We start from the raw sequence: 22,224 nt of genomic DNA, 5'->3' as shown, positions 1-22,224 counted from the left end.
AGCCCCCCGGGGTGGCAGCGGTGTGGGGGGGGACACGCCGCGGGGGCGGGCAGCGGGATGTCGCCTGTGCGTTGGTGGCACCGAGGGCCGGAGTGACCCGCGGCGATGCCGGAGGTCGTGGGGGCTGCGGTGGGCATGGGGACAGCTGGTGGCACCCCCAGGGCTGGGGTGTCCCCAGGGTGGGGACAACAATGTCCCGCTGCATCCGGGCTGTCCGTTTGGGTGGGCAGTGCCCCCGCTGTCCTGCCACCCCTCCCGTGTCCCCAGCGCTGTCCCAAATGTCCCCTGTGCTCCGCGCGGGTCCCGGGATCCGCCCCCGTCCCAGCCCGGGCTCGGGGCAGGGTGGTGGGGACAGGTGACCCCCGAACTGACCGGGTGGTCCCGACGGCCTCTGTGTGGAATTAAGCTCGGTTTCAGCTCAAGCTAATCACCAGCCCCGGCTTTGCATATTCATGAGCAGGATGAATTATTCATGAGGTGACAGCTAGTGACAGATGTGAAAATGCTCGCCCGGCTTTGGGGGGGATTTGGGGGGGGCGTTTTGCACCGGTGTTATTTTAAATTTCTCTCGTCTGCCGTTGCCCCGGTTGGGCTGGGACGCCGTGGGGACAGGGACACGCTCCTTGTCCCCGAGGGGGCCGAGCCACGTGGCCTTGGGGACGTCACGGCGACACCGCCCTGACTGCGGGGAGAGACCCCCGCTGTGAAATTCGGGCTTTGGTGGCCCTGGCGGCCCGGCCACCTCCGTCCCCTGCCAGCCCTGTGCCACCCCCTCGCCTCGCTGTCACCTCCGGGCGCTGCGTGGTGACACCGGCGTGGGCCGGCCCGCGCTGCTTTCCCCGGGAATCCCGGCTGGATCCTGCCCGGGATGCGGGATCCGGGATCCGGGACCCACCCCGGGCCGATCCCGGTGCCACCGCAGGGTCAGGATGTGGCGGTGCCACCGCAGGGTCGGGACGTGGCGGTGCCACCCGGTGGATTCACGGATGGCCATGAGGAGGGAGCGATTCTGTCCCGGGGACACTGTCCGGCTGTGGGGACCTTGCCAGGGGACACCCCGGCCCCGCAGGGCTGGCGCGTCCCAGGGGACCTTGCCAGGGGACACCGCGTGTGGTGGCCCCGGCCCCGCAGGGCTGGCGCGTCCCTTGTCACTTGTCCTGACCCTGGGAGGAACTTTTTGCTGGCTCAGCATCTTGCCCGGGGTGCGGTGAGGGGCTGCGGGGCGGGGACAGGAGCAGAGCCACGGGAATGTGTCCCCTGCGTGTGCCAAGGGCAGCGGTGACAGCCAGGTGTCCCCAGAGGAGCAGAGCTGTGTCCTGTCCCTGCTGCGGGGGGACTCTGGGGACAGCTGAGCTTTCCCAGGTGCTGCCGGCTCGGCCTTTCCCACTTTTCCTGCTGCGAAAGCAAATCCTGCAGGAATGCTGATGGCAGGGAAGCCACGGCTCAGCCGTGTGACCCCCGGGGAGGGGTCAGGGACCCCCATCCCACCCCTCAAATCCCGGCAAGAGGCTGCAAATCCAAACTTTTTCTGTTTAACGTTTGAAGAAATCGCGGCAGTTTGCTCAGCGAGGAGCCGGCTCTGAGTAAATACCCCGAGGGGGATTTCTGCTCCCGGCAGGATTTCTGCTCCTCGTGTTCACACGGCTGTCCCTGCCACCAGCCCGGGGTGGCACCGCGCCTGGCACCCCTGGCATCGGGGCTGGTGGCCCTGAGTTGGCGCTGGATGCTCCGCTGGGTGCCCCGCGGGCAGGGAGGAGGAGGATGGAGAAGGGGAAGGTGGCAGGGAGCGAGATCCCACCGCTGTTGTCCCCCCCCAAATCTCCTCCTTTGCCTTTGGGTGGGAAAAATCGCCCGGAGGCTGCAGAGGGGACAGAAAGAAAATGGGTGGAAATCCCAAAAAGTCTTTCAAAACGTGGGAAAACCCAACAGGAATGGTCCGAAGCCTTGGGATGTGTGTGAGCACAGCCCGGGGCACTCTTGTCCCCTGGCGCTGGGTGTCCTGGATGTCCCCATCCCACACCCGCTGTCCCCAGCGGTGCCTGGACCAAGGTCCCGGCGCTGTGGCTTTGTCCTGGGAGAGCTCCTGGACACCCCGGAAAGTGAAAAATCAACATTTCACGGGAGGGGCCGGAGCCTCCCGAGCCCCAAAGTGCCGAGCAATTTATAATTTTTGCCAATAAATTAATATTTTTTCCCCTGGAGCGGGAGGAAGGGGCAGAGTTTGGTGCTGGCGGGGCTGACCTGGCGGAATTCCCTCCCCGGAGCGTCTCCGGGCAGGGCTGAAGGAGCCGCTGGCGGTGCCCCGGGGCTGCTCTGGGCTTTTCCAGCTCCTGGGAGATTTATCCTGGCAAAGGCGCATCCCGCTGCCCATTCCTGAGCCCGGGAATGTCCCAGGTCACCTCCCTGTCCCCTCCCAGCTCTTGGCTTTGGGGGCAGAGCGCCCCGCTGGCCTGCCAAGGCTTTTTTCTCGAGAAGAAATCAGATAAAACGCGGTTTTGCGTCCCCAAAAAGGCCCTTTGCCAGCGGGGGTCTCCTTTTTTTCTCGCCATTTCTCTTTTTCTTTCTATTCTCGTCCCATAAAAGCGCAGAAGGGACAGGGGGAGCCATCGAGGGCTGGAAAATGGAGCGTCGGGGATGGGGGGTGAGGCAGACTCGGTTTGGGGCAGCTGGAGAGGCACGGGGGGCTCCTGGTGTCCCCCAAATCCGTGTCTGGCACAGGGCAGGGACGGGGGAAGAGCAGGAGCAGCGAATTCCAGGCTGGAGCTGTGGGGGGGGACTCGGGGTCTGGTTCGGGCTCGTGGCCACGTGGCGGCATTTTGGAGTTTGGGGGGGCTGGCACTGTCCCTGCTGCCTCTGCCCGGCCGGTTGGGCACCCCAAGGCTGGTGATGGTGGTGGGAGGTGGGAGATGGTGGTGGGCACTGGGAGATGGTGGTGGTGGGCACTGAGAGATGATGGTGGGCACTGGGTGGTGGTGGTGGGAGCTGGGTGATGGTGGGCACTGGGAGATAGTGGTGGGCGCTGGGAGATGATGGTGGGCACTGGGTGGTAGTGGTGGGAGCTGGGTGATGGTGGGCTTTGGGAGATGGTGGTGGGCACTGGGTGATGGTCATGGGCACTGGATGATGATCATGGGCACTGGGAGATGTCTGTGCCAGGTGATGGTTGTGATGGGAGTTGTTTGATGGGCACTGGGTGATGGTGGTGGGCACCGAGTGAGGGTTCTGGGCACTGGGTGATGGTGGTGGTGGGCACTGAGTGATGGTGGCAGGCTCTGGCTGATGCCCGTGCCAGGTTTTGCTTGTGGTGGCAGCCGGGTGGTGGTGGCAGGTGCCAGCCAGCGGTTGTGCCCACTCCAGCTGTGCCACCTGCCCAGCCTCCCGCTGCTCCTGGCTCCTGGATGCTTTCGAGACCCTCCCGGGGATGGAGCTGCCGGCGCTGGGGCGGGGGCTTGGTGCCCGGGGGGTGCCGCGGGACCCCCGGGGGAGCTCGGGGTGCCTCGGGGGTGTCACAGAGGGACACCCCCTCCCATCGGGACGGAGCTCCCGGCGCTGGGGCGGGGGATTCGTCCCCGGGGGGGGGGCCGCGGGACCCCCGGGGGCGCTCGGGGTGCCTCGGGGGTGTCACAGAGGGACACCCCCTCCCATCCCGCGCCTCTGCCAGGGCTGAGACGCCGCTGTGCCCGGGCTAACGGGGCCCACCCCGCTCCCGCCGCGGTGATGCGGGCACGGCGGGGCGGGGGGCCCGGCTGGCAGCCGCGCTGTCCTTGCAGGTCGAGGATGGTCCCTGTGATGGGGGATGCCGCCTGCTGGGTCCTGCTCGGGCTCTCCCTGCTCCCCATCGCCGTCCTGGGTAAGTGCTCGGCGGCCGGGGCTAATTAGAGAGCCAAGAGTAATAAATGATGAACTCCGCGCCGGGATCAATGGTGACGGGCAATGAAAACCCGGGCAGGGCTGGGGCTGCGGGGGGATTAGTGAGGGAGAAGCCCCCAGGCGGCCGTGCCCCCTCCCTCCGCCTTGGAATCGAGACCTAAAATCCTTAATCCCCCTCCCCACTGCCCTGCTGAGCCCCCCGGGGATTTGCCGTGCCTCTGAGCCGTGTCCCCCCCTGCCCCCCGCGGCGGGGACACCGCAGCTCGGGGGGCTTCGGGATCGCCCACCCCGGAGCGCTCCCTGTGCCCCAATGAGCCGAGGGCTCGGGGGAGGTCACGATCCTGCCACGCTTTATCCCAGCACGGGGGTGGCTTTTCCGCCGGTGCCACCGGGGTCGGTGGCGTCTTTGGGTCCCGCTCTGCGGGCAGGGCCAGGCGCGCTGGTGTGGCACCCACGGGTGCAGATCTGTGGCCACAGCCTGGGGACATCCCGGGGGGGCCGGGCAGCATCCTGGGGAGGGGCGTGGACCCCATTTGTGTTGGGGGTTCAGCCCCAGAGGGGTCACGGTGGGGCTGCAGCCGCTCGATAGAACAGCTGAACTTTATCCCAGTACATCCTCCCGCTTCCTGCTCCCCTTAGGGGGGGTTCAGGGGTGCCCTGAGCGGAGCCCCCCACACCCCGCCATGCCCCCAAACCCTCCGCGCCGTGACCAAACCCCCCGTGGCAGCCGAGCCGCTGTCCCCGCAGGCTCGCAGGACGAGGGGAAGGTGATCCACATCACCAGGGTGCAGCACCAGGCGGTTCGCGTGGGGCTGGGCGAGCCCGTGACGCTGCCCTGCCTCTTCCTCCTGCACCCCTCCGCCTCCCTGGGGCCCAACGAGCCCCCGGAGCCTCCCCGCGTCAAATGGAGCAAGGTGCGCTCGGCCACCGGCCAGCGGGAGGACGTGCCCATCCTGGTGGCCAAGGAGAACGCGGTGAAGGTGGTCAAAGCCTACGAGGGCCGAGTGGCGCTGCCCGGCTACGGCCGTGACCGCTCCAACGCCACGCTGCAGCTGCGGGCGGCCCGTGCCAGCGACGCGGGGCTCTACCGCTGCGAGGTGGTGGCCGGCATCGACGACGAGCAGGACCTGCTGCCGCTGGAGGTGACGGGTGAGCCGGGCACGGCCGCGGGCACGGCGTGGGCACGGCCAGGGGGGCGCTGGGGGGGTCGTGCAGCGCCTGGGGCTGAGGGAAGGTGGGTGAGCTGGGCACGCAGTGAGACCTGTGAACTCCATTTATTCCTTAACCCCACTGAGAGCTGTGAACTCCATTTATTCCTTAACCCCACTGAGAGCTGTGAACTCCATTTATTCCTTAACCCCATTAAGAGAGAGCTGTGCACCCCACTTATTCCTTAACCCCATTAAGAGAGAGCTGTGCACCCCACTTATTCCTTAACCCCATTAAGAGAGAGCTGTGCACCCCGTTTTTTCCCTGCACCCCACAGGATTTGTACACTCCAGGTCCCTGTGCCCCCCCTTGGCAGCTGTGCCCCCGTGTACCCCCTGCACCCTACAAGCCGTGTCTCAAGTGCCCCATGGCGGTTGGGTACCCCATGAGCCTGAAACCCTGTGCCAATCCTGCACCCCGTGCCAGCCCTGCACCCCGTGCCAGCCCTGCACTCCGTGCTAATCCTGCACCCTGTGCCAGTCCTGCAACCCATGCCAGTCCTGCACCCCGTGCCAATCCTGCACCCCGTGCCAGCCCTGCACCCCGTGCCAGTCCTGTATCCCACCCCCATTGTGGCACCGTGTGCCAACTCTGCACCCCACGAGCCGTGCGGACTCTCTGCAGCTGTCTGAGGCCTAAATCCCGTGCCAGCCCTATATCCCGTGCCAACCCCGCACCCCGTGCCAGCCCTGCCCCCCCCCGGGCCCCACACAAGCCCTGCTTGCCCCGCAGCCGTGCCCTGCTGCCCCATGTCCCCTGTCCCGTGTCCCCAGGCGTTGTGTTCCACTACCGGCCCGCGGGCGAGCGCTACGCGCTGAGCTTCCCCGCCGCCCGCCGCGCCTGCCGCGACAACTCCGCCGTCATCGCCTCCCCCCAGCACCTCCAGGCCGCCTTCGAGGACGGCTACGACAACTGCGACGCGGGCTGGCTCAGCGACCAGAGCGTGCGGTGAGTGCGAGGGGCAGGCCACCCCCCAAAGCCACTCCCGGGTCACTCCCTGGCCACCCCCGGGTCACCTGCGGCAGCCCCGAGCCACCCCCGGGCCACCCTCAGCCATCCCGGGCCATCCCATGGAACCCCTGGGAATCCCCGGGCCACCCCAGGCAGCCCCGGGTCACGCCCAGGCCACCCCCAGGTCACCCCCGGGCCACCCCGAGACACCCCGGGCACCCCCGGGTCATCCCAGGGGACCCCTGGGAACCCCCGAGAACCCCCGGGCAGCGCCGGGCACCCCTCCCCGCGGAGCCCAGCGCCCACCGTGCCCCTCCCGGCAGGTACCCCATCACCCTGTCCCGGCCCGGCTGCTACGGAGACCGCGAGAGCCTCCCCGGCGTGCGCAGCTACGGCCGCAGGGAGCCCGCCGAGCTCTACGACGTCTACTGCTACTCCCGGGAGCTGCGAGGCAAGGACTGAGCGCCGGGATGGTGCCCGGGGGTCCGAGCGTGCCCATGGCACGGCCAGGAGCAGGGCTGGGTGCCCAGGGTGTCCTTCCCCGGCCATGGCATGGCTGGGTGCCCACGTTGTCCCTCCGTGGTCACAGTGTGGCTGGCTAGATGCCCAGGGATGTCCCTTCCCGGCCATGGCACGGCTGGGTGCCCAGGAATGTCCTTCTGTGGCCATTGTGTGGCTGGGTGCCCAGGGATGTCCCTTCCCAGCCATGGCACAGCTGGGTGCCCAGAAATATCCCTCTGTGGCTATGGCACGGCTGGGTGCCCAGGAATGTCCCTTTGGTGCCCACGATGTCCCTTTGTGGCCATTGTGTGGCTGGGTGCCCAGGAATGTCCCTTTGGTGCCCACGATGTCCCTTCCCGGCCATGGCACGGCCGGGTGCCCAGGGATGTCCCTTTGGGTGCCCACGATGTCCCTTTGTGGCCATGGCACGGCTGGGTGCCCAGGAATGTCCCTTTGGTGCCCACGATGTCCCTTCCCGGCCATGGCACGGCCGGGTGCCCACGGTGTCCCTCCACAGCCGCACCTCCGTGCCTCCCTCTCCGGCTGGGCGCCAGCTCTCCGTGCCACCGCCACCGAGCGTGGCCACAGCGCTCAGGCGACGAGGACATCCCAAAATCCCTTCTCCCCTCCGAGCCATCCCTCCCTGTCGCCGTGTCCCCAACGTCTCCCCTCTCCCGCAGGGACCGTGTTCTACGCCACGGTGCCCGGCCGCTTCACCTGGCAGGGCGCCCGCAGGCACTGCCGGAGCCGCGGGGCATCGCTGGCCACCACGGGCCAGCTCTACCTGGCCTGGCGACAGGGGCTGGACCAGTGCGACCCGGGCTGGCTGGCCGATGGCAGCGTGCGCTATCCCATCCGGCAGCCGCGCAGGAAGTGCGGGGGCGAGGCCCCGGGGGTGCGGACCCTCTACCAGTTCCCAAACCGCACCGGCTTCCCCCCCGCAGCCTCCAAATTCGACGCTTACTGCTATAAAGGTGAGGGGGACCCCCCGAGCTGCCCCCCCGGATCCCCCCGCCGCTCCCTCCTTCCCGCGGGGATCGGTGGGCGCGGCCGGGAAAATTGCTGCTGATGAATAATTAATTAGGGAATTAATGAGATAAATTAGGGGAGCGGCCCTGGGGGGGAGCTCAGCTCCGCCCGGGTGCGGGGAGGGGGAGGCGGTGCTCGGTGCTGGCACCCCAGGGGGGCTACGGGACCCCCGGGTGCCCTGGGTGCCGCCGCTGACGCTCGTGCTGTCCCCACAGCCGCGGGGCACGGGGACACGGAGCAGCCGGTGCTGCCGGTGCCACCCACGCCCGACCCGCCGGGCAGCGACAACGCGCTGGTGGAGCACAGCGAGGACCCGGGCACATCGGGGGACACCCGCGACATCCCCCGCGACCGCTACGACCTGCTACCCCGGCCGGGGCCCGCGGGGCTGGGCGAGGATGAGGATGAGGATGAGGACGAGCAGCTGCGGCCGGCCAGCGGCAGCCCGGTGGCACAACGCGGGGACCTCCCGGGCACTGCCCTGCCACCGGCACCGGTGGCTCCGGGGCTGGGGACGGGCGGTGCGACATCCCCGCCGGCCACCGCGGCCACCTCGCTGGCGTGGCCCCACGAGGAGGAGGCTCTGAACGCGGTGGATGCCGAGAGCTCCCGGCGGGATCCTCCCAGCGCCAGCCCGCACCCCGGAGACCCTGAGGGACCCCCGGCCACCCCCCGGTCACCTCCCCAAAGGCCAGCCCTGGAGCGCAGCGCCGGCTCGTCCTTGTCACCGCCTGGGCTGGGGATGTCCCCGGAGACCCCCAGCGCGCCCCCGGAGACCCCCAGCCCCCCGAGGCGGAGCTACCCCGGCCTCAACGGGCGCCACTTCCAGCTCCAGCGGCACAGCCGGGACCCCGCGGTGGCAGCCGGGGACCCCGCGGAGCCTGGAGACCCCGCGGTGACAGCGGGGATTGTCACCCAGGCCCCCGTGCTGGCGCAGGAGCTGAAGGGAGCCGCGGCCAACGCCGTGGAGCTGTGGAGCCCCCCCCGAGCGGGCAGCGAGGGTCCCCACGCGTCCCCCAACGCGCTGGACGAGGACATCAGCCCCGGTGACACCAGCCCCGGTGAGTGACACCGGCCACGGCCGGGGGTCCCGGCGCGGTCACCTCTCGGTGACCCCATGGCGGTGCCATCTCTTGCAGAGCTCGTGGCCCCGGTCACCGCGCCGGTGTCTCTCTCGCCGGCCCCGAGGGATTCAGAGACCCCCGCGGGGACCCCCCCCGTGCCGTCCCCGTCGCCCGCCACTCCCGGCGACGCTCGGGGCCACCGGGACATCACCAGCGCCCGCGGGGACTCCCCGAGGCCACCCGAGGATGCCACCGAGGGCTTCTCCGGGGACACTCCGTCCCAGGAGGGCGGTGGCTCCGTGCCCCCGCTGCCCCCGCTGCCCCCGGCCCCGCTGGTGGCCGAGGGTCCCGAGCTGTCCCCGCAGCCCCGCGGGGACGGCAGCGGGGCCCCGGGGGACGGCGCGCTGGAGAGGCAGAGGAAGGCGGTGACATTCCTGCAGCCAGAAGGTCCCTCCGAGGGACACCCTGCCACCCCCGGCCACACCGAGGGGGCTCCTCCCGGGCCCCGGGGCCGCTCCGGCCCCACGGCTCCCCACGGGGCGGCCGAGCCCAGCCCGGAGCAGCCGGAGGAGTCCAGGGATGTTGGGGACGGCGCGGCCGAGCCCAGCAGCGAAGCAGCCGCGTCCCCCCCGGCCTGGGATGTCCCCTCACCGTCCCCTTCCCCCACGGCCACCGAGGCGCTGCTGTGGGCCAGCACGGAGCGGCCGGAGGAGCCGGAGCCGGTGGCAGAGGAGGGGTCCGCAGGCTTCTCTCCCCCCGACCCGCAGCCCACTCAGCGCTCCGAGCCGGAGCCGGGGGCGGCCGAGCAGCTCCTCCTGTCTCCCCCGGGCCCCCGGCAGCCCCCCGCCACCCCAGGCCCCCCAACTGTCCCCGGACACGGGGATGCTCCAGCAGCCCCCGGCGAGGAGGACGCCTCCGGGGAGGCCAAGAGGGAGGAGCCCCCCACGCCCCTCGGCTCGGCCACCCGCGGGCCCTGGCCGTCCCCCAGTGTCCCCCAGCCCGGGGGGACAGAGCCCGCCGGGTCCCCGAGCTCGGGGCTGCTCCTGGAGCCCTCCGCGGAGCCAGAGCTGGGGGGCCCGGGGGGGTCCCCGCTGCTGGATACCGACAGCGGCAGCGGGGAGGAGCCGGCGCTGGACGAGCGGGAGCTGCTGGCCTGGGTGGGCACCGGCAACGCCAGCGGGCACGGTGAGCTGCGGGCACCGGGGCTGGAGGCCGCGGGGAGAACGGGAGGGTTTGAGGCGGAGGTTTGGGCGGTGTCGCTCCTTTTATCCGAATTTCCTGGCCGGGAGCCGATGGGGTGGGAGCGGGGGTGGCACCGCGCCCCCCAGCCTGGCTCAGGGCAGCGCTGCCGCCCCGCAGCGCCGCCGGACCCGTGCCGGAACAACCCGTGCCTGCACGGCGGGACGAGCCGTGCCAACGGCACCGTGTGCGGCTGCAGCTGCGCCCCGGGCTTCACCGGCGAGAACTGCGAGATCGGTGAGTGCCCGGGCACCGCGCGGGGGTGGCACCGCCGCTCCGAGCTCAGCGCCGTGCCCCCTCCTCGCTCGCTGGCAGCGGAGGGCTCGGGGGTGGCGGCGGGCGGTGTCGCCGTGCCCGCAGCTCCCGGTGTCCCCGCAGACATCGACGACTGCCTGTCCAGCCCGTGCCAGAACGGCGGCACCTGCATCGACGAGGTCAATTCCTTCGTGTGCCTCTGCCTGCCCAGCTACGGCGGCAGCCGCTGCGAGAAAGGTGGGCACAGCCCCCGGTGTCCCCCCAGCCCGGCTGTGTCACCGCGGGGACCCTGCCCGGCCCCCGTGGCTTTGGCTGGGGCTGGAAGGGGACACAAATCCTGCCTGGTGGGTCCCCTGCCGTGCCGCCACTGTCGCCGCGTCCCCGCAGACACGGAGGGCTGTGACCACAACTGGCACAAGTTCCAGGGCCACTGCTACCGCTACTTCGCCCGCCGGCGCTCCTGGGAGGACGCGGAGCGCGACTGTCGCCGCCGGGCCGGGCACCTCACCAGCATCCACTCGCAGGAGGAGCACGCCTTCATCAACGGTGGGCCCCGGGGGTCCCCGGTCCCCCCTCGCCGGGTGCCGCTCGCCTCCTCCATGCGAGCCGCGGGTGCCTCTCCCCGCAGGCTTCGGCCACGAGAACACCTGGATCGGCCTCAACGACCGCATCGTGGAGCAGGACTTCCAGTGGACCGACAACACCGGCTTGGTGAGGGCTTCGGGGGCTCGGGGGGCTCGGGGTGCGGGGAGGGGGTGCGGAGGGTGTCACCCTCTCCGGTGGTCCCGCAGCAATACGAGAACTGGCGGGAGAACCAGCCCGACAACTTCTTCGCGGGCGGCGAGGACTGCGTGGTGCTCGTGTCCCACGAGATCGGCAAGTGGAACGACGTGCCCTGCAACTACAACCTGCCCTACATCTGCAAGAAAGGCACAGGTAGCGCCCGGCCGGCCTGCCCAGCCTGGCACGGCCTCACCCCGCGGCCCCCGGTGTCCCTGGGCACATCCCGCAATCCCTGGTGTCCCCATCCTGCAGTCCCTGGTGTCCCCATCCCGCAGGTCCCGGCATCCCTGGCCCCGTCCCGCAATACCCGGTGTCCCCATCCCACAATCCCCGGTGTCCCCATCCCACAATCCCCGGTGTCCCCATCCCGCAGTCCCCGGTGTCCCCATCCCGCAGTCTCCGGTGTCCCCATCCCTCAGTCCCCGGTGTCCCCATCCCTCAGTCCTCGGTGTCCCCATCCCGCAGTCCCCGGTGTCCCCATCCCTCAGTCCCTGGTGTCCCTGTCCCCACCCCGCAGTCCCCAGACCCCTCCCCATCCCCAGCCAACCTTTCCCAGCCCCTCTCCCGGACCAACTCCAGCAGTTCTCCCCTAAATCCCCATTTTTCTTCTTTCCCCGCCATCAGTCCTTCCCTCGGCCCTCGGCTTTGTTTAATTTGCTCCCATTAAACCCATTAAATTCCCATTCCTTACCTCTGGAAATTCCATTAACCTCCAGCTGCTCCTCCCCACCCCGCGCGCTAATGACGCCCCAATAAGGCCATTAATTAACCAATTAAACCCTGGGGACAGCTCGTTGCCACCCTGACTGACGATCCTCTCCCAAAGCCACCAGCGGTGTCCCCAGCGACGGGCTCCTGGCTGTCCCTTGTCCCCTCCCAGTAACTCCCAGTAACTCCCAGTAACAGGGGGGTGACGGAGCTCTGTGCCCCCCCCATCCCAGTGCTGTGCGGGCCCCCCCCGGAGGTGCCGAACGCTTTCCCGGTGGGGAAGAGGAAGGAGAAGTACAACATCCACTCCAGCGTGCGCTACCAGTGCCACGAGGGCTTCACCCAGCGCCACGTGCCCACCATCAAGTGCCACAGCACCGGCAAGTGGGACCGGCCCAAAATCCTCTGCACAAAACGTTAGTGGGGCGCTCGGGTTAAAGCGGGTGGGCGGGGGTCCGGGAGGCTGAGCTGACCCCCCCACCGCGTGCCCCTGCCTTGCCCCCCGTTAGCCAGGCGGTCGCACCGAGCGCGGCGGCACCGGCGGCACCGGCACAGCCACCCGCACCACCAGCACCACCACCACAAACCCCGCAAGGAGCGGCGAAAACACCGCCAGCACCTCCGGCTGGACTGGATGGAGGAGGGCCACTACTTCTAGAGCCGGGCGAGCACAAAGGGGGGCGTGGTGGCGTCCCCCGCCCCTGCCCCACACCCTCCCCGCCCCCCTTTTTTAGCCCCCTTTTGGCTTTAGCTCCTTAGGATGCCCGGCCCCGTAGGGAATAGGATCCGGAGGGGGCGGCTGCGTGTGCGTCCCCAGCCCTCCCTGCATGTCCCACGCTCAGCCCCCCGGCCCGGGCTGGAGCCCCCAGCCCCGCGCAGGGACCCCCCCAAGCTGGGCTCTGTCCCTGTCCCCAAATCGGGGGTGAATCAGGCAGCCCCCCCCCCGTCCCACCTGGGGTGGCTCTGGTTTTTTAGCAGCCTCCCCTCCCCATTTCCCTGCCCCAGCACCCCGGGGCGTCCCCGCGGTGGGGCGGGGGGGACACGGTGGCTGCGGGGCCACTGTCCCGCCCCGCGCCTGCTTTGGGGGTGCTCGGTTTGGTTCTGTCCCCTTTCCGTTCGTTTCGGGTCCCCGTTGGAGTTGGCGTGCGTGTGTGTGTGTGTACGGCGCTTTCCGACCTCTGCTGTTTGCGACGTGACTGCCGTGTCCCCACCCCCTCCCCGACCCTCTCCTGACGCCCCCTCCCCATTTCTGACTCTGCCTTTCTGTACTGCTGGACATTTTAATAAATTTTTTTAACAGTTGAGCGACCCGTTTCCTGGGGACATTGGGACGTGTCCCCTGCCCTGCGCCGCTCCCCAGCTGCCTCCTCTCACCGCCCCCGCTCCATTCCGAGCAGCCCCAAACTGTCCCCCAGGGTCCTCGGTGCCACATCCGCCACCTGCTCCCGGTGGTGGCCGTCCCCTGTGTCCTTGTCCCCCGCCAGCGCGGCCGCGGCGTCCCCCTGGAGATGGGGAGACGCCAATGGATTCTTTGGGGTGATTCCTGCCTAAAACATCCTCCATCAGCCGCCCCCGAGGTTCCCCCGGCCCCCCTGTCACCCACGGCCCCGCTGTCCCCTCCCAGGGCTGTGGCAGATATTTATTTCCAGTCATTAAAGGTGATTTGCGGGCTGTGCTCAGCTCCCGAGCCCCCTCCGAATCCGGGGGGCCCGTCCGTGCCGTGCCACCCCCGCCGTGCCCCGGGCTCGCTGCCAGCCCTGTGACACCGCGGGGTGGCTCCGCTGCCGCTCCTTGGACCCAGCCCCGATCGATCCCAGGGCTGGGATGTCCCGGGTGAGCCGGGAACGGCCCCGAGCCCCGATCCATCCCAGGGCTGGGATGTCCCGGGCCAGCCGGGAACGGCCCCGAGCCCCGATCCATCCCAGGGCTGGGATGTCCCGGGCCAGCCGGGAACGGCCCCGAGCCCCGATCCATCCCAGGGCTGGGATGTCCCGGGCCAGCTGGGAACGGCCCCGAGTTTCGATCCATCCCAGGGCTGGAATGTCCCGGGCCAGCCGGGAATGTCCCGAGCCCCCCCGGGCTGCCCCAAGGACACCGCGGAGCCGCGCTCAGCTCTCCAAAGCGGCCGAAGCTTTTATTTCATCTACGTCCAGGGCTGCCAAAGCCTGCGGCCGGTGCCCGGCCGGGTGGGCACAGCGGCCGCTGCCCCCCGGCCCCTCCCCGCTCCGGCCCCGGCCAAGCCAAGCGGGAGCTGCCCCGGGGGGCTGCGGGACCCCCCGTGCTGCCGAGGCACGAAGCCAAACCCGGTGCTCCCAGTCCTTGCCCAGCGCCACGGGGGGATTTTGGGGGGTTCTTGCGGCATCCTCACCGGGGACGCGGTGAGGATGAGGAGGGCGGGGGGCTCTGCGGCGCTTTAGCTCATGCAACAGGCGCGTGGAGAAGCGAGAGCTGCGAGGAGCGGGGGGCCAGCCCCGGGTGGGGGGCTCAGGCTCCTGGCTGGGCTCACCAAACCCGTCCCCTCCCGCTGCCCCGGTGTCCCCAAGCGCCACCGAGGGCCGCCAGCCCGCGCCGCCGCCACCTCCCCGTCCCTCGGCAGGGGCTGCCCGCAGCTCCCCGCACCGCGCGGGGCTCGGGGGGGTGCGGGGATGACGAAAGAGAGACCCCAAACCAAACCCGGCGGTGCTGCCGGACCACCCCGAGCCTCACACGCGTTTGGGGACCCCCGCTGCCACCACGGGCGGGGCTTCCCCGGCTTTTTTGAAGCAGTACACGCCGAAGAGCTTGTACTTCTTGTCGGGGAAGCCGAGGTTGCGCACGCCGGGCTCGCGGCCGCCGCAGCGGGCGCGGGGGTTGACGATGGGGTAGCGGATGCTGCCGTCCTCCAGCCAGCCCGCCTCGCAGCGGTCCAGCAGCTGCAGCTTCCAGGCCGCGTACAGCTGGCCCACCTTGGCCACGGCCGCGCCGTTGTTCTCGCACGCCTGCACGGCCTCCGGGTAGCTGAGCTTGCGGAAGGTTTTCAGGAAGTAAACTTTGCCTGGGAAAAAGGGGGGGTAAAGGGGAGGGAGAGTCCTCGGTGATGCGGGGTGGGTGCTCCCCAAAACTCCCGCTCTGGAGCACCCCAAGTGTCGCCCATGATTTTGTAAGACTTTGTTAAGCCTTCTGATGTTTACATTCTTTCAACAAACTTTCTCACACACAGTTCTGTAAATAACCTATGTTTTGCATTCTTTCATGGAGGTGGAGAGAGTTGATGGACCCTTGGTCTGTCCAGTGGCATTGGAGAGGTGGCACTGTCACCCTCCAATCCACTGTCGCCTTTGGAATACTATAAATGTTGGAGTCAGAAAATAAAGTTCTTTTTTTTTTTTGTTCCCCTCGAGAGCAGCAGTGTCTGCGTCATCATTTCGTGCCTTATCACAACACCCCAAGAGGCGTTTTTTGGGGGGATGGATGGAAGGCCTGGGGAGCCCCCAAAAGGTTTTGGGGAGGTTGGAGATATTGAGGGGTATCAGCACTGCGGAGTCTCCAAGGTGATTTTGGGGGCTGGAGGTGATGGAAGACCTGGGGAGCCCCCAAAAGGTTTTGGGGAGGTTGGAGAAGCTGGGGGGTGTCAGCACTGTGGAGCCCCCAAAATGTTTTGGGGGCTGGAGGTGATGGAATTCATGTGGAAGGTCCAAAACATTTCCTTAAACAAAAGAGGTTTTCGCTAAAATAAATAATTTTTTTTAAAAAGGATGAAAAAGAAGAGATTTTGGCTAAAACCAAGTGATCTTGGGTTAAAAAACAAAGAGGGTTTGGCTAAGAAAGGTTTTATATTAAAAAAAAATTGGATTAAAAAGAAATAGGTTTCGGCTAAAACCAAGAGGGTTTGGATTAAAAAAAGAGGTTTTGACTAATAAAGAAGAGGCTTTGGATTAAAAATAGAGGGTTTGGATTTAAAAAAAAAAAAAAAAAAAAAAAGGGGATTTGGATAAGAAAGAGGAGATTTTGGCTTAAAAAAAAAGGACTGGCTTTAAATAAAAAGAAAAAAATTTTGCTTAAACTCAGTGTTCCAACCCCAGCAGCGCTTCACCCTCCCCTCCCACCACCCCGAGGAGCACGGGGACCCTCCGTGCCTCAGTTTCCCCCTCACCGTTGAGGTTGGAGGTGAAGCAGAAGGCGTCGTAGTGCTCGCTCTCCTTGTGGCGGTAGCCGTAGTTGCGGACGCCCACCGGGGTGTCCTTGCGGCCGCACTGCTCGCGGGGCCGGGAGATCGGGTACTGCACGAAAAAAGAGGTTTTGGATAAGAAAGAGGAGATTTTGGCTTAAAAAAAAAAGGACTGGCTTTAAATAAAAAGAAAAAAATTTTGCTTAAACTCAGTGTTCCAACCCCAGCAGCGCTTCACCCTCCCCTCCCACCACCCCGAGGAGCACGGGGACCCTCCGTGCCTCAGTTTCCCCCTCACCGTTGAGGTTGGAGGTGAAGCAGAAGGCGTCGTAGTGCTCGCTCTCCTTGTGGCGGTAGCCGTAGTTGCGGACGCCCACCGGGGTGTCCTTGCGGCCGCACTGCTCGCGGGGCCGGGAGATCGGGTACTGCACGGAGCCGTCCTGCAGCCAGCCCGCGTTGCACCAGTCCAGCCCCTCCAGCCAGGCCTGGTGCAACTGGTCGTGCGAGGCCAGGATCCCGTCCTGCTGCAGGCACGCCTGCTGCGCCTCGTGGAAATTCAGCGTGTAGCGCCCCAGGCGAGGGTGGTACGGGAAAATCACCCCTGGTGAGGAGGGATTGGGGTTTGGGGTCGGTCACGGGGTTTGGAGGGTGAGGAGGGGGTTTTTGGTTGGGTGAATGGACTGGGAAATTCTGCTCGTGGTTCCTCTGCCAGGGGGTTTGGGAGTTCTGGGAATCCGTGACTCCAGGGGATTCTGCTCTGGGGTTTGGGAAAATGTGGGAGAATCGCCTGGAAGATCCCACTCATGGTCCCTCTGCAAGGAGGTTTGGGAGTTCTGGGAAACCCTGTCTCCAGGGGATTCTGCTCTGGGGTTTGGGAAAATGAGGATTCTGGTTGGAGGGAAAATGTGGGAGAATCGCCTGGAAAATCCCACTCATGGTCCCTCTGCAAGGAGTTCTGGGAGATCCGAGTTTTGGGACTGCAGGGAATTCCAAACTCCAGGGGATTCTGGGGTTTGGGGAAATGAGGATTCTGGTTGGGAGAATCGCCTGGAAAATCCCACTCATGGTCCCTCTGCAAGGAGTTCTGGGAGATCCGAGTTTTGGGACTGCAGGGAACGCCAAACTCCAGGAGATTCTGCCCTGGAGTTGGGGGAAATGGGAATTCTGGTTGGGAGAATCGCCCAGAAAATCTCGCATTGTCTCTCTGCAAGGAGGTTTGGGAGTTCTGGGTTTTGGGACTGCAGGGAACCCCAAACTCCAGGAGATTCTGCCCCGGAATTTGGGAACATCGCTGGTGTCTGCATGGGGTCCAGCCGAGCCCTGGCACCCTCAAACTGCGCCCTCCGAGCTCCCAAAAAAATCTGTTTCCCCCATTCCCACCCCCAAACTGCATCCCCCAACCCCTAAAAAGACTTTTCCCCCTTCCCCAACATCCCAGCACTGCCACCTCTGTCCCTCCTGGTTTCTGAGCCCCTGCCACCCCCAAACTGCGCCCTCTGAACCCCTAAAAAAGCATTTACCACATCCTGACCCCTAAAGAATCATTTTCCCTCTGCCACTCCCCTGTCCCGGCTGCTTTCCGAGCCCCTGCCACCCCCAAACTGCGCCCTCTGAACCCCTAAAAAGGCGTTTCCCGCTTTCCCAACATCCCAGCACTGCCACATCCCAGTCTCCGGTGCTTCCCACCCCCAAACTGCGCCCTCCGAACCCCTAAAAAAGCATTTACCACCTCCTGACCCCCTAAATAATCATTTTCCTTCTGCCACCCCCTGTCCCCGCTGCTTTCCGAGCTCCTGTCACCCCCAAACTGCGCCCTCTGAACCCCTAAAAAAGCTTTTACCCCTCTACCACCTCCTGACCCTCTAAAGAATCATTTTCCCTCTGCCACCCCCCGTCCCCGCCGCTTTCTGAGCCCCCAAACTGCGCCCTCCGAACCCCTAAAAAAGCTTTTACCCCCTCTACCACCTCCTGACCCCCTAAAGAATCATTTTCCCTCTGCCACCCCCCGTCCCCGCCGCTTTCCGAGCCCTCACCCCGCAACCCCTGCGAGCCACCACCGCAGACCCTCTCCACCAACAACACCCCGCGACAACCCCACAGCCCACAGTCCTTCTGCCACCCCCTGTCCCCGCTGCTTTCCGAGCTCCTGTCACCCCCAAACTGCGCCCTCTGAACCCCTAAAAAAGCTTTTACCCCTCTACCACCTCCTGACCCTCTAAAGAATCATTTTCCCTCTGCCACCCCCCGTCCCCGCCGCTTTCTGAGCCCCCAAACTGCGCCCTCCGACCCCTAAAAAAGCATTTACCACCTCCTGACCCCCTAAATAATCATTTTCCCTCTGCCACCCCCCGTCCCCGCCGCTTTCCGAGCCCTCACCCCGCAACCCCTGCGAGCCACCACCGCAGACCCTCTCCACCAACACCACCCCGCGACAACCCCACAGCCCACAGCGCCTGCGAACCCCGGCAATGCCACCCCGGGAAGGTCCCAAATCACCTTCCAGGTCCAGCTTGACCACGCCGGTGTCGTCCTCGAGCTCGTTGGTCACCTCGCACTCGTAGCGCCCGTAGTCCTGCAGGGTGACGTTGCGGATGATGAGGGACGCGTCGCCCACCCCGTCCTCCTGCAGCGCCGTGCGACCCCGGTAGGGCCCGAACGCCCTGCGGGCTTTGCCCAGAGCCACGAACACGTCCACGAAATCCATGGGCTCCGTCACTTTGGTCCACTTGAGGCGGATCTCGGCCGGGTCGTGCGCGGAGATGTCGTAGTGGTAGCGGCAGGGCAGGATGATGGTGCCGCCGCGGTGTGTCACCACCTTGCCCGGAGCTGTCTGCACCACCACGGCGCCGCTGTCACCCTCTGCGGGGGGACACGGGGTCAGGGAGGGGGCTGGCACCGCGCCGGGGCTGGCACAGGGGAGGGGTCAGGTGGCGGAGAGGGATGGGAGAGGTTTTTGGGTGGAGTTGCGCTCTTTTAGGGGCAAGGAAGGATGGGGGTGTGGGGTCACGCTTTGGGGGGGAATTCCTCTCTTTTGGGGGAAAAGGAGGATCGGGATGTGGGAGCATCTTTTGGGTTGAGTTCTCCTTTTTATGGGGTAAAGGAGGATGGGGATGTGGGGATATACTTATGGGGGAATTCCCTGCTTTTAGGGGCAAAGCAGGGTGGGGATGTGGGGTCACTCCTTGGGGGGAATTCCGCGCTTTTAGGGGCAAGGAAGGATGGGGTTGTGGGTTCATATTTGTGGGGGAATTCCCTGCTTTTAGGGGCAGAGCAGGATGCGGATGTGGGGTCACTCCTTGGCGGGAATTCCGCGCTTTTAGGGGCAGAGCAGGATGCGGATGTGGGGTCACTCTTTGGGGGGAATTCCCCGCTTTGAGGGGCAGAGCAGGATGCGGATGTGGGGTCACTCTTTGGGGGGAATTCCCCGCTTTTAGGGGCAGAGCAGGATGGGGCTGTGGGGCCACACTTTGGGTGCAATTCCCCTTTTTTCCAGCCCTCAGGAGCGCTCGGGATAACCCCTGGGATAACCCCGGGACAGTTCCCGCAGGGCTGGGGGTGCACAGGGGACACATCAGAGCCCTGGCTTTGCTTTGATGGCACTAAACCCGACACCCCAAAGGCTGCAGGCGCTTCCCCCGATCCCAAACCCATCCCAAAGCCACCCCAGACCCCGCCGGACCCCGGCCCCACTCACCCATCACATGAACCACCTTCTTCCTGCCGCGGGCGTTGGGCAGCGCCTCGGGGGCCGCCAAGGCTGCGAGGAGCAGCAGCGCAGCGGGGCCGGCGGCCCAGGGGCTTTGGGGACGCATCTGGGGGGCGACAGCAGCGCCCTGAGCACCCACAAACCCCCCGCGCCCGAGGGGATCCCCCGCTCTGCCCCCCAGGAGTGCCCAGCCCGAGGGGTGCCCGCACCGCTGCCACGCACCCCGTGCCCAAGCGGGGGTCGGAGGGGGCTGGGTGGGTCGCTGACCCCCAGGGGAGCCCCCCCAGCCCCGCAGGGACCCCCCGGCCCCGGCGCTGAGCTCGGCGTGCCCCGGGGCTTCCAGGCGGGGTGAAAATCCCGCGGCAGCCGCAGCGGGCCGGATCTCCCGAGTTATTTATGGCACCGCTGGAAACGGAACTGATGGGCACGGAGCGGGCAGCGGTGCCCCCCGAGACCCCCCGGCCGAGCCCCCTCCCCGAGGACAGCGCGGAGGGGCCGCGGGAGGAGCCTCCCCCTCCTCGGGGGGCTGCGAGGCTGAGCCCCTCTCTCTGGGGGTGCCCCAAATGCCAGCCTGGCCCTGGCTCTGCCCCCCTGGATGGGGGCAGGGCAGAGCCGCGGCCTCCCGGGGGTCCCGCTGCCCCATCGGGGGGCAGGGGGAGGTGGGCAGCCCCCCCGGTGGTCCCGGCGCCGTGTCCGTGGGCTCGGGTGCGGGGCAGCCGCTGCCCTGGCTCGGGGTCGGCTCGGGAGGCACAAAAAGCGGGGCAGCCCCCCCGGGGGTCCCGGTGCCCGATCGGGGGGCGGGGGGAGGCGCAGCCTCTCCCGGTGGTGCCGGTGCCAAGGCCGGGCTGAGGGCGAGCAGGGCAGCCCCGGTGCCCAGTGAGCGGGCAGATGGAGGGGGCACCCCCCGCACGGGGGTCCCGGTGCCCGGTGGGGGCAGGGGGAGTGGGAAACCCTCCCCGGGCGTTCCGGTGGGGGGTGCGGGGCCAGGAGGAGCGGGGCAGCCCCGCGGGGTCCCGGTGCCGCTCGGGGCAGCGGCTGCGGCGGTGGCGGCGCTCGGGGCCCGGTGCGGTGTTGCAGTGCGGGACACTGCGGCGGCAGCCCCGGGGCTGCGGGACTCCGGTGCCCGGGCGGGGACAGCGCAGCGCGGGGGGAGCCCCGCTCCTGCCGCCGCCGCCCCGCAGCGAGAGACCCCCGCCCGCCGCGTCCCTCCCGCTCCCGGGGGTCCCGTCCCGGTGCCCCGCGCCCGCTCCGCAGCGAGGGAGCGGCGGCCGCAGCCCCGCACTCACCGTGTGCCCGGTGCCGGCCCGCGGGAGGGGCCCGCCGGTACCTCCTCCGGTACCTCCTCCGGTACCTCCTCCGGTACCTCCTCCGGTACCTCCGCCGGTGCCGCCGCTGCGGCTCCGCGCAGAGGGCGACACCGGGAGCTCGGCGCTGCGCAGGACCGGCGGCTCGCCAAGGTCACCGGCCGGCCCGGTGCTCCCCGGAGCCCCCCGGCACCGCCGGGACACCCGGGCCGGGCTGCGCGCGGGGAACGCGCGGGGCACGGGGAAGCGGATCCGGTAAATCGCCGCCGCGGGCACCGCAAGGGCGGCTGTGCCCACCCAGCCCCCAGCCCGGGCACCCACCCAGCGGGTGCCACCCCAAAAACCCCGGTACCACCCCCCGCCCTGTGCCCAGACCCTGGCACCCGCAGGGACCCCCGGCCCAGCCCGTGCCCCGGGGGGGTCCGGGGGGCGCCGCTCCTGCCCCGGGGTCCCCCCTGCCCCGGGGGGACCGCGCTGGGCACAGCGGGCACACAGCGGGCTCCGAGCGAGCCTCGGCTCCTTTATTTTGTCACCAACGTCCCCTTGGGGCTGTCGCCACCCCCGAGCCCTCCCAGCCCCAGCCGGGGCACCGGGAGGGACCGGGACCCCCCGGGAGGGAGCGGGGCCACACACGGGCAGGGCTGTGACTGCAGCGATGTCCCCGCGGAGCTTTCGGGGGACATCCCCACAGCTTTGGGGGGACCGGAGAATCCCTAGGGACACCTCTGGGGACACCCCTGGGGAAATCCTTGGGGACACCCGTGGGGGCACTTCTGGGGACACCCCTGGGGACACCCCTAGGGACACCCCTAGGGACAATTCTGGGGACACCCCTGGGGGCACTTCTAGGGACACCCCTGGGGACAATTCTGGGGACACCCCTGGGGACACCTCTGGGGACATCGCTGGGGTCATCCCTGGGGACACCCCTGAGGACATCCCTGGGGACACCTTTGGGGACACCTCTGGGGACACCCCTGGGGACACTTCTGGGGACACCTCTGCTCCCAGCGCTCGGAGTGGGGCGGGATCCCCCGGGGAGGTGACAGCAGGACCCGGGGAGGTGACAGCAGCCCCGGCCTGGGGACAGCAGCCGCGGGGAGGTGACAGCAGCCCCGGCATGGGGACAGCAGCCCCGGGGCACCGGCAGGACCCGTCACTGGTGCTTTTTGGCGCGGGCCAGGCCCGGGCCGGCCCGGGGCAGGAAGAAGGCCGGGGAGCGCAGGCAGCGCAGCGCCAGCAGCTGCGGGCCCAGCGCGTACAGCACGTTGGAGAGAAGGAAAGTCCAGAGCACATCCTCGGGGGTCTGGTACGGGAACGGCGTGCGGGAGTGCAGCGAGGAGCCCAGGTGAGCGAACTGAGCCTGCGGACAGCGGGGTGGGGCGGGGGCGTGACAGGGGAGCGGCCCCAAAAAGGGCGAACCCCCCGGGCCAAAGGGTGCAAAGCCCCGGCGCTAAA

At 67.7% G+C, this 22,224-nt stretch overlaps 2 protein-coding genes across 2 annotated transcripts; one reads left to right on the top strand and one right to left on the bottom strand.

The window, feature by feature from the left end:
- The first annotated feature begins 3,777 nt into the window (after positions 1-3,777).
- NCAN (neurocan) lies at positions 3,778-12,343 on the top strand. The gene is made up of 14 exons (XM_041425097.1): positions 3,778-3,850; positions 4,618-5,019; positions 5,853-6,027; positions 6,354-6,481; positions 7,212-7,505; positions 7,776-8,606; positions 8,700-9,809; positions 9,984-10,100; positions 10,242-10,355; positions 10,506-10,664; positions 10,747-10,829; positions 10,910-11,054; positions 11,843-12,025; positions 12,123-12,343. Exons 1-14 carry the CDS (start codon positions 3,778-3,780, stop codon positions 12,341-12,343), a joined length of 4,035 nt encoding a protein of 1,344 aa, XP_041281031.1.
- A 1,968-nt stretch (positions 12,344-14,311) lies between these two features.
- HAPLN4 (hyaluronan and proteoglycan link protein 4) lies at positions 14,312-19,568 on the bottom strand. The gene is made up of 4 exons (XM_041425085.1): positions 19,451-19,568; positions 18,253-18,615; positions 16,055-16,357; positions 14,312-14,643 (listed from the first exon to the last, which is right to left on the bottom strand). Exons 1-4 carry the CDS (start codon positions 19,566-19,568, stop codon positions 14,312-14,314), a joined length of 1,116 nt encoding a protein of 371 aa, XP_041281019.1.
- Between the last annotated feature and the right edge of the window lie 2,656 nt (positions 19,569-22,224).

Source organism: Onychostruthus taczanowskii, unplaced genomic scaffold, assembly GCF_017590055.1.
Source record: "Onychostruthus taczanowskii isolate IOZ18803 unplaced genomic scaffold, ASM1759005v1 scaffold112, whole genome shotgun sequence".
NCBI classification, from domain to species: domain Eukaryota; kingdom Metazoa; phylum Chordata; class Aves; order Passeriformes; family Passeridae; genus Onychostruthus; species Onychostruthus taczanowskii.
The sequence above is the reverse complement of the archived record's forward strand: the minus strand, read 5'-3'. Positions and strand labels throughout refer to the sequence as shown.